Consider the following 11996-nt stretch of genomic DNA (forward strand, 5'->3'; position numbering starts at 1 on the left):
TCTAGTGATACGTTTACCCCCCCCTCCGTACCTCCCAACCTTCATCATATTTTATGTTTATATTTGTTGATTTCATTTAATGCTGAAATAACTAGTTTAAAGAGCCTTGCCTCTTGCACTTGGACCCTTCTTAGCCTTAATAACAAACTTTTACCCCCTTGTGTTACTTTTCAGTTCTCCAGTTTTTCAGCATTCAGCAGAAGATGGTTGCTAGACTAATTTTTGTAACTAATAGGAGTTAGTCCTTTATTATCTGATCTTTACTGGTTACCAGTAAAATAAACGTAAACAATTTAAAATAGTGTGTATGGTCTTGCTGTTCTGTCTTGTTAGTGCATGCAAATGTGGTACCTTTCTTCCTCTGGCCATTTATAACATGGATGATTTTTTTTTTTTTTTTTAATAAATCTTTATTCATTTTCAAAAATTACAACAAGTGTACAACAATAATTCATAAAAATCTTAATTAATCACTTGACATTCTTATTTGTAATATTCCAATATTATATAAAAAGCCCCTCCCTCCCACCCATATACTAATAAATAGCAATTATCAATTATTATCCTTCATAAACCCCCCCCCTTATATTTTCCAATATTTAGGTGCTTAAGATGTCTGATCATCCGAATAAATCGTCAATGGCCCCCAAATCTTTTTAAACTTATTATAAAGAACTGGCTTAGGGACATTTGGAGCATTGAGCTTGGGCATCAAATGGATGATTTTATTAAAAAAACAACATTTCCTTAAGATTTACTTTTATGCAGGGAAAGGGCCTTTAAAACTAACTTCTATGCTTTAGGGCAAATATAAGAAAGTAAAAGCAATGAACAAAACAATAGATAAGATGCTAATTTGAAGATGTTGGTTTTTGTAACGGTTTTATAGTATTTCCTTCCTATAATTTTAAAGGGCAATATACTGTATAACCCGAGTATTCTCTAGATGTCACTGTTCCCACAATTTTTATAGGAACAAAGCAGCTTAATTTCCCATGCAATAGAAATGTTTGTCATTTCATTTTTTTGTGGGATTTTCATTACCACTGTAAAGTCAATAAATTAAATGAAATTACAGTGCCAAAAACCACAAGCATTATAAAGAATTGTTTATATTTATAATTATATACTATACTGTTATAATCATGGTGGAAATTTTCAAAGGGATTTTTAAGAGAACTTGATTTGCATGCCTGCAAGTAAGCCTGGGCCTATAAGCACCATGGGAAGTCTTAAAATTGGCCTTCATGCGACATATTAAGCATATACTGTATACAGATATTCTGATAAGTTATTGCATGATGAGTGCACATTTTACCAGCAGATCCCTCGTCTGGTTGACATGGGTAACCAATAACCCATTGTCAGGCTCTAAATCTGTAAGTGTCACATCTTGCCAGGAGGGTCGGACTCTCAGAGTAACTGAAGATGATACTGGATCTGAACTGCAAAACAAGAATGATTTCTCCAAAAATTTAGTAACTTTAAAAACTAAAAATGCACCATTATTATTACATCACCACTGGGCTACATGCAAAAACTTAATGGTCTCATTTAGTAAAAGTGCATTAATTCAGATTTAAAGAGTGTTATATAGCATAAGCCCCATTATTTTCAGTGGGGCCTATTTACTACAAGGGCTGATTGAAAAAATAAAAAGACCGCCTCTGTTTTTCTTTCCAAGAAGTAGACATGGCAATACAGTGCTGGTTCTTGTGAAGCTCATATATCAACGTTTCTGAACCTGTAGTTGGACTGCCGTAGTCTTCATTATTGGGTACAGCAAAGAGGAATAGCTTCATACATTTCGTCATGGCAGATGAAAAAGACATGTTTGTAATAGTATGCCAGGGTGTGCGACTGAATTTTGTGTTAAACTTGGAAAGAGCAGTAAAGAGACTCTTGAAATGTTACAGCAAAAATACAGTGGTAAAGCAATTAGTCATGCTGTGTACTCTAACAGACATGTCTTCTTCATTTGCCATAACGAAATGTACAAAGTTCTTCCTCTTGCTGTGACCCAGCAATGAAAAGTATGGCAGTCCAACTCTGGTTCAGCAGCATTGCCATGTCTACTTCTTGGAAAGAAAACCAGAGGCAGTCACATTACTTTTCAATCAGCCCTCGTACCTATACAGCTAATGCAAATTAATGTGCATTTACTCAAGTTACTAAAGGCAATAAATTTGTCATTATGATTTATAATTCTATTAATATTTCACTTTTTACAACAAACTGCACTGCTTGTTGTACAGTCTGAGGGCTGGAAAGGACTTGAAAGATTATGGAGTCCACAAGGATCGACAATATTTTAACCACTGTGGAAGAATGTTTGTCCAATTTGCTCTTAGAACCCTCTGAAGACACAGATTCCACTAACTTTCCACAGATATTTGCTTGGCAGGAGTAGGATTCAAACTTCCATTGTCAAAATATAAAGGTACCTTAAGCAAGCCCTAGGTCATGTTCGGCAAGAACTAGTTCTTGTAAAACAGTACTTGCTCTGTGTAAGGCAGGGGTCTCAAAGTCCCTCCTTGAGGGCCTCAATCCAGTCGGGTTTTCAGGATTTCCCCAATGAATATGCATGAGATCTATGTGCACGCACTGTTTTTAAAGCATATTCATTGGGGAAATCCTGAAAACCCGACTGGATTGCGGCCCTCAAGGAGGGACTTTGAGATAACCTGGTGTAATGTATTTGTACATCTACTGTATACTAGAATCCTCCTTTTACAGTACTACACCTAGACTCTCACCAGACTCTTTTGAAAAGCTGCTCATCATCCAAAACCTGAGCCATCTTTTGTTGGGTGCAGATCTTTTACTAAAAGAAAATGGTGAAAAAATAGAGTTATAGTTATGGTATAATATATGTTTATACAGGTTGATATTCAAACGATTTCACTAAGTGCTTCTGGGACTTACCAAGAAAAGGGGGTTAGTTAATAAAGTACATTATGGCTATAGTATACATTATTTGGCCCTTAACACGTTAAATGGCAATATAGAGAGATTAGGTTCTAACCTTGCTAATACCTTTTCCAGCAGATAGATGTGTCATTCTGGACAGTATTCTCCCCGTGCTTATGAGTTGTGCAGAAGGAATCCATTCCATGTTTTAAACTCCTCCTTCTCCAGAGGACTCTGCTGCCCCCTTCAGTTTGTACCAAAACAATTGATAGCCATATATAGGAACAGATAAGAAGGAGGGATACAGGGAGACTCCCCAAACTAAATCTGTTCTGCTTTGAAAGTATAACAACCATTTTAATTGAACAATCAAAACACTGAAATAACCATACCAATTAGAAACATTTATGGAGCTCAAACATTCTCTCAATGTGTTATAGCAATAGATTATTCTTCATACCCTTAAGGTCTGACTGACATCAAAATCTCAGTTTTGACTCGAACTTCCTGATTGAGACAGTAGGCAGGCAGTGTAAATAATGATAAGGCGGTGCTCCAGAATGACTCACCTATCTACTAGAAAATATATTAGCAAGGTAAGAACCTAATCTTTTTCTAGTGCAATAGGTGTGTCATTCTGGACAGTAGGGACATACAAAAGCAGTCCCAGAAATCTAGGGTGGGACCTCTTTACCTGTCCATCTAGGTGTATGCAGAGATCTGTGCCCAGACCTCTGCATACACCTAGAGCCTTCCTCAGGGGGAAGACTTAAGCTCTGGCATCATTGCACTTTCTTGGCGGTTGATGTGGGATGAGAACCAGAGGCTTGGCTTCACCTAGGTCCTGTAAATCTCTGTCTTGGTCCCTGATAGATCTCTGAGATGAGGCTCCTCCTGAGTACTGTTGAAAGCGCCTAGAATTACAAAAATTAGACCACCCAGAACCTCTAGAGCAGGTCCGGGCCAGCCAAGCAGCGATTGGCTGGGCCAGAACCTTCTCTCCAATGTCAGAATTGACATTGGGGGGAAGGCTTGTGGGCCGGCAGTGTGCAATCGCTGAACACGTCTGGCCCTTCCATGCCCGGAGTTGCGGCGGCGGTGCGAGATGATTGAATGGAGCTGTTGGATTGCGGCTGCGGCGGGGAAAGATCCCAGGCGGCGGCAGTGTTTTTATGTTGTGCGGTCTCTCCGTGATCGACTTGCGTTGCCTTTGTGATTGACCAGTAGATCGCGATCAATGTGTTGGGCACCCCTGCTCTAGAGGTTCACGGTCTGCTGTCAGGCAAAGATTTTGACCAGTGATCTGCCACAATGGATAGCAGAACATCAAGACCCTTTCCAAACAACATCTGTCCTTTGAAAGGGAGTCTGCTGAGAGTAGCCTTGGAGGTGGAATCTCCTGCCCATTGAATAAGCCAAGATTTTGCTCATGACTCTGATGATGTTGTAGAGAGCATCGGCCACAAAATTCACCCCTGCTAGCATCAACTGGGCAAAGGCTCGCCCTTTGTCAGAGTGAGTCCATGCATCGTAGTATGACAAGCACATGCCACAAAAGAGGCCGCTGCAGCTGCTTTGATCCCTAAGGCCAAAGCTTCTAACTGCCTTTTTAGAACCACATTCACATCTGTGATCCTGCATATCCTTTAATATCACGCCTCTCTCTACGCCGAGGGTAGAGTTCTCAGAGATCCTGCCGGTATCCAGGTGCCGACGAGAAGAGGCAGACGGAGCTGCAAGAAGTTAACGCTGTTGCGAGGAAGAAGGATTCCACTTTGTGCGCAACTGGACAACGTTCAGCAAGCTATTGAGCAAGCTATTCAGGAAGGATGGACTCCACCTCAGCGGAGACGGAACGAGGCTACTTGCAAGCAACATCAAGAGAGAAATTGAGAAGTTTTTAAACTAGGAAGAAGGGGAAAGCAGACAGTCGACCAAGAGTCGATGGTTCGGGAACCAGTATACCCAGAGGATACCGTTCAGCTGGGACATGAACTTGGTTTTCTGAGCTACCAAGGAATTCAGCTTAGGCTGAGCAAACATCTGTTGTCACTCCTGTACCACAGGATACAGCCTAGTCATTGTTTTGGCTACCTTTAAAGAGCCCTCAGGAGCATCCCAATGCTCCGTGACTAAAATATCAGGATGCCAGGGAAAAGACGTGGGCTGCTCTTTCACTCTGCTCAGGATAAAACACTGAGTGAAAGGAGCCTGTGCTTGGAGTCTATACCGTAACTCCTAAAAAGAGTCAGTAATGAGCTCTAATAGTGCCGAAGGCTTGAACAGCCAGCGTACTGTGGGATCTTTCCCTTGGTCGAGGGACACCACTGCTTCCTGTGTACTTATTCCTGTTTGTGATCCTATATCACCCAGCAGGGAAGACTTGTTATGTGACAGCAAGGGCATACAGACTGATCCTTTGCCTTCAAAGTCCATGTCAGAAAGGTCCACAGGATCCTGGTCAGCCTATGATACTGATGCGCTCTGCAAGCCCAAGTCCCCTTAAACCACCCCTGGCTCGCTGCCAGACCTCAGGAGAAGTTTGGCTAGTCAAATAAAGCTCGCCATATCAAATTAAATTCAAGAGAAAAGGCTTTACAAGGCAGCACTGAGTCCCCTTTAGGTAACTCCACCTTACGTCTCTTGGGTTCTGCTGCTTCCACACTCTTACTGCTGTTCCAGGGCTCTGGGAGGGATTTTCTCTTTAAAAAAAAAATTTTTTATTTACATCAATTGTCTTATTACATTCAAGTATAACTATAACTTGAAACAGATCCATAATTCCAAGGAGAATAAAAGAAAACAGGAGAGAAAAATGACTCATCCATTATTTAGACCACAATATTGAGAGAAATCAACAGGAAAATAGTCAGTAGAAATACATATAATCAAACAAAAAAAACAGCAATACTCTGTTTATCCTATAGCCGGTTATATGGCAAGTTACACATTATCAGCTACGGATGCTACTTGTTCATTTGATTCTATAAATTCTAACAATTGCTTAGGTTCAAAGAACAGATAATTCTTATTTTGATATGTAATAGAACATTTTACAGGAAACTTCAACAAAAATATCCCTCCCAGGACGAGGATTCTTGGCCTTAATGCCAAAAATTCCTTTCTACGCCTCTGAGATTTCTGAAACATATCTGGAAATGTACGCGCTTTGAAGCCTAAGAACTGATCATTTATATGACGAAAATGTATTCTTAATACATGTTCCCTATCGCTTTCCAAAGCGAGAGTTATCAACAAGGTTTTCCTCTCTGTTATAACCGGTGTCAGGTCAAAAGCGCGCCACGACAAAGGCGCGCCCAGACAATTGAGCACAGCGCGGAGGCGCACGCCGCTCTAAATTACTGTTTTTAGGGCTCCGACGGCACTTTACTTAATAGACATCGCGCCACGTTGTGGGGGGAAAAAGGTTTTAGGGAAAAAGTTCAGTTTACAGTAAAATGTGGAGGGATACAACCCCCCAAACCCCCCATAACGGCGGCGCGATGTCTATTAAGTAAACTGGGGGGGTTCCCCAACAAACCCCCCCGTCGGAGCCCCTAAAAACTGTAATTTTGTGCGGTGCGCACCTCCACACTGCGCTCAATTGTCGGCGCGCGCTTTTGTCTTTTGCGCCGTTGTCTATGAACCGTTATAACCTCCAAAGAACTCTCCAGAAAAGAATTCTCCAGGGAGGGATTTTCTCCTGATAGACAGGCCCCCCCAAAGTTCCTCAGTCCTAGAGACCAAAGGGGAGGATAAGCCTTATGCTCCTGTCCCCTTCATGTGCTGCATGGTGAAAGGGCAAACTGAAAAAACACCATGAATTCCTTCTCTCACACCAAGCAGCATCATGGGGTAAAGACCTAGAACAATTACTTTCGCCCTCTACTTATGAGGAATTTAGGAAATGTCTAAAAACACACCTGTTCCTAAAATATCTTGACAACTGATCCAATTATCTCTTTCCTCTCAATAGCGACCTACTGTCCTTTTGATCACTTTTCTCCTCAACAATGAATTTCCTGTCTAATTACTTCTCTTTCTTCTTCCCCTCTTGAAGTCAGTCAATTTGTACCTTTGCTTAATCTTTTGTAAACCGCATAGAACTTCATTATATTGCGGTATATAAGCTGTTATTATTATTATTATTCTGGCATCCAACCTGTGCAAAAATTACTTTACTAAATGTATAAAACTTAGAAAACAGGATTTTAGAGGTGGGGAACCTTACAGGATGTGGTAGAAACCTTCCACAATAGGTTTTACAGACCCCCCCCTGATTTTGCTCATATGCTGTAATAAGAACATAAGAAGTTGCCTCCGCTGAGGCAGACCATAGGTCCATCCTGCCCAGTGGTCCGCTCCTGCGGCGGCCCATCAGGCCCATTGCCTGAGTAATGGTCTATACCTATCTATACCCCTCAATCCCTTTTTCTTCTAGGAATCTATCCAAACCTTCTTTGAAACCATTTAATGTTTTCTTGTCTACAACAGCCTCTGGAAGCGCGTTCCATGTATCCACCACTCTCTGAGTGAAAAAGAACTTCCTAGCGTTTGTTCTAAACCTGTCCCCTGTAGCCTTACTCACTGTGACATGTGCTCTGAAGATGCTGCAGCCTGCCTCAGCTCTAGGCAGTAGCTGAATCTGCGAGAAGAATCCCTGCCTCAAGCAGCCAATCCTTCAAATGCTGAGATCTGTGGGCTGCCAGTTGGAACAAAGTTGGACTGATCTTAAACTCCCACGGAACAGTGCACGCGAAGTGGGGGGAAGCAAAATCGCAGCCAGCATCCTGCGAATAACTAACAGCCTACACTCAAACCTCTACTGGTTGAGATTGGAATGGCAGCTCATGTTTCCACTGAGATTAAGCCATGTTCTGAATATCAAGTTTCCAAGATTATGGGCTCCTTTTATCAAGGGGCGCTACGGGGGTTAGCGCGGACATTTCTTCACATGCTAACCCCCGCGGCAGCCTAAACTCCTAGCGCCTCATCAATGGAGGCGTTAGGTACTAGCGCGGCAGGCAGTTTAACACGCAGTATTCCACGCATTAAACCGCTACTGCGCCTTTGTAAAAGGACCCCTATGTAGGGACAACAGAATTTTACTAAATGCATGGCAGACATTGAATTGAAATATATAAATAATTTGACACCTATTCCAATACTTAAATCCACCTGTCAGTCCCTCTGGCTAAACTCCAAAATTCAAATTGGCGGATTTAAGGTCATCTGGAAACACTGGATGAAGGCAGGTATACACACTTTAGATGATGTGATATCAGATGGTAAGCTGCTTGAATTTTCACGATTGCAACAAAAATTTGGCCTTAATAAATCGCAAAGTTACAGATGGTTGCAGTTGAAGCAGGCCATTCAGGAGGGGTTCCCTGGATGGAAAAAAATCTTACAAATCAATATAGTTTGAAGATGATATGTTTTCAGGTGGACTTTCTGAGGCACCAGGCCACTCAGTAGTATAAATTAATATCTGAATTTTTGAATAAGAAACCAAAAACTGGTCTTTGTGACATTTGGAACATTGAGATAAAGCATCAGATTACTGCGTCTCAATGGCCACGAATTTGGATGTGGAGGATGAAATGTACGGTGTCAGCATCTATGAGACAAATTTGTTTTTTCTTATTACATAGAGCATTCTGGACCCCTGTTCGTTTACATAAATTAGATAGTTCCAAGTCTAATAGATGCTGGCATTGTCATCTTGAAGCTGGGACTTTGGATCATTTACTTTACTATTGTCCCTTGATACTGCAGTTTTGGAGGTCTATTTAGGAACAAGTAAATAATTTATTAGAGAATCCAGTGGCTTTATCTTATGATACTATTTTATTTGGTACACTTATGAGAGCTAAAAGTGAGAAATAACAAGCTACTTTTTGTAATGACAGGGGTTGCCATGCAGCTTATTTTGAGAAATTGGAAAAACTGGGATAGGTTGAACTACACATTCTGGTGGGAATCCTTGTGTTATACTTATAAAATGGAGCATTGCATGGCCATACAATAAGAACGCTTTAAGAATTTTATGGATGTTTGGGAGCCATTGGCTAAATACTGTAAAGAGGAATAATTAATTTAATTTTATAGACAAGTAAACATACTAATCCGGGAGGGGGGGTAAGAGAAGGGAATAGAATTGGAATTGATTCAAGGATTTTATGAATAGTTTCATGAAGGTTTTATTATATTTGTTTATTAGTTGGGAGGGTGGGGGAAATTTCATTGTGCAGTAATATTTGTAAGTTTTGTTCCGCTTATTATGTAAGGTGCAAATATGTGAATCATTTATTGCACATTTGTAGTCTGAAAAATCAATAAAGAATTTTAAAAAACCACAAAAACAAAAAAACCTCTACGATTCAGTAGGCGAGCCAAGCTACTAGAGATATGGACTAGAGAATGACACGGTGACAAAATTCATCACCATTCCCGTCCCCGCGGGTAACTGCAGGAAATAATCCCATGTCATTTTTTAGTGTCTATTTCAGCCTCAGTCCTTCTACACCAGCATTCTTCAAAGCAAAGCTTGAGGGTCAGTGGTTGTGGCCATTCATACTCTGATTCTTCCCTCTCTCCTTAAAGAATGTCATGAAGATGGTTTACCGCGGTTATCCGCGGGGACGGGAACGGTGATGAATTTTGTCACCATGTCATTCTCTAATATGGACCTCGAGCTCCACAAAGTTTTCTTTAGGTTGGCCAAACAGGTCCTCAAGGGATTAACCTGCTGGCTGCAGATCCACGTCTGCTTCTTATCCACGGAGGCAAAGCTTTCCCCTGCACTGGGGATCTCTGGTGCACTGATAGCTGCAAAAGACTGCAAAAAAAATACTGAAAATAATAAAGAAATATATATAGCAGATCAGAAAGACACCTTCCAGCTCAAGTGCTAAAGGAAAAACTGAAGGGGAAGCAGAGCCCTCTAGAAAAAGAGACCTTCCAGCTCAAGTGCACAATGAAAAACTGAAGGGGAAGCAGAGCCCTTTGAGAAGTTGAAAACCTGGAATGGCTTCTTTCTGCACGACTCAGGAGCATGGGGAGAATATCCTACTGCCCAGAATGACACACCTATTGCACAAAACATGCATTATGGTGATATATTATCATGGGATACTTAGTAACAACATGCAAAGCATGCAAATGCAAACAAAACACCTCATTACTATGCACATTGATTAACACAGCTTGTGATGAAGTTACTTCTGAAAAAATAACAGCAGTTAAAAATGGCATTTTTTCTAACTGGGAGCATCAGGCCCCCAAGCTGTAGCATGATGCTCTTGGACTACATCTTAAAGGGGCCAGGCATAAATCTTCCTATCCATATCCTGTCCTCCTGAAGACCCACCCCATACTGTACACACTCATCCATAAAAAGGCACCCCTCTCCTCTACAGCCCTTCCCATACTCCCTTAGGTCTCCTTGGACTTAGCTTTACAAATCCCCAGTCTAGTGGTTACAGGACAGGCGCCTTCCATAGAGGCTAGTACTGCGAGACTAATGCTAGGAGTTACTGGTGCCATTTTGAACCTGGTGTGGTATCACTCGTGACCTGTACCCATTAGACAGCAGTAATGTTATTTTATGCAAGATGCCAGAAAATAGTTCACAAGAAACTTCAAACTGCCTTCAATCCTGCTGCTTGTTTGAAATATAGGGTCCCTAAATTTGGAAGAGTTACTTCATTATTTGTAAAATTACACTAGTTGTGTGTGAAGCATGATGTGTTTTTAAACTATGCTCTTTTGTATATTGGATATTATACAACAATGCGCTTAGTTATATGATTTCATGGTTGTTATACCTTTTCTAGGAATAGTGATATTTTGTCTAGACATTATTCTCTTGATACTTAAGCCATGCTGAATTTATATAATAATAATTTTATTTTTTATATACCGCCAAAGCCAAAGTAGTTCGAGGCAGTTTACAACACGAAGAGCTGGACAGTCAGTGAAGAAATAACAATGAAGTCCTTGAATACAGTGAAGTCTTAGAATGACAATGATGTCTAACTTGTATGGCTATATAAATATTAAAGACCATTTGTAAAGAATCAATAATAAGCACTGATTTTAAATCCCTATAAATTTTCATTAAATTATTTTAATTGAACTATTGGTCTTTTTTAATTAAATTGAATTAAACTAAATCTAATAGTAATAGGGGCAAGCCTCAGACTTAGGAGTGTATGTTTCCCAAATTTGGGATTACTCCATGAGAGAAATAAATTGCTCTCCTGCCTCCTTATAACATCACCGGCTATTGCCCCACCTCCCTACCAGTATAGATTAGTTAAATCAATATTTAATTATCTTCACAAATAAATATTTAAAAACCTATTCCCACTCTTTTATTAATTTATATCCTTAAAACCTTTTTACATTATATATATATATATTTTTATTTTTATATATATGTTTTTTATGATTATTTATATATATATTTTTATGTATATATATATATATATATATATGTGTATATATAGATAGATAGAGATAGATAGATAGATTTTTCAAACTCATCACAAGATAACCTCTTGTTACAGAAACTCAGAGCATTAAAAATAACAAAATACACAAGTAAATTTTCCCCCAAAAGACCAAAAGGTATTTCTTTTAGGATATATGTAAGCATTTAAAAATTAACCCCTCTACTACTACTACTTATCACTTCTATGGCGCTGAAAGGTGTACGCAGCGCTGTACATTTTGACATTTAATAGACGGTCCCTGCTCCGAAGAGCTTACAATCTAACTTGGACGGACAGACATGACATATAGGGTAGGGCATGCAGAACCCAAGGTGAGCAGCGTTAGTAGTGAATGAATCTGTCTATGTAGGGAAAGGAGTAGCAGTGGATGACAAGCATTTATCAAACGGGTTTGTTACTCTTGCGAGCTCTAAACATCCCCGCCCCCAAAGTTCGCCCGGGGAGGGCGGCGAAGCCCCCAGTCGACCTACCCTTCAACCTCGGACACCACCTTCCCACCGACCGAAGTGAGAAGTCTTTAGTTAACTCACTCCGCCGCCCAATTGTAGTTCCCAGCGCCGCGAGCAG

The 11996-nt window shown here is 40.4% G+C and overlaps 1 protein-coding gene across 4 annotated transcripts in view; it reads right to left on the reverse strand.

The window, feature by feature from the left end:
* VWA3A (von Willebrand factor A domain containing 3A) overlaps positions 1-11996 on the reverse strand; it is a 142158-nt gene extending 130162 nt beyond the window's left edge. For 3 of the 4 annotated variants that reach the window (XR_004536495.1, XM_033914789.1, XM_033914788.1), the window contains exons 1-3: positions 11900-11996; positions 2757-2824; positions 1319-1445 (exon numbers count right to left, since the gene is read on the reverse strand). Coding sequence is in view for 3 of the 4 variants with exons in the window: in XM_033914789.1 (XP_033770680.1) it covers positions 1319-1445; positions 2757-2800 (171 nt within the window). In the remaining variant the exon portion in view is untranslated. Of the gene's footprint in view, positions 1-1318; positions 1446-2756; positions 2825-11899 lie in introns of those variants that run through there. The other variant, XM_033914790.1, reaches the window with a different exon arrangement.

This window comes from Geotrypetes seraphini, chromosome 11, assembly GCF_902459505.1.
Source record: "Geotrypetes seraphini chromosome 11, aGeoSer1.1, whole genome shotgun sequence".
NCBI lineage: Eukaryota > Metazoa > Chordata > Amphibia > Gymnophiona > Dermophiidae > Geotrypetes > Geotrypetes seraphini.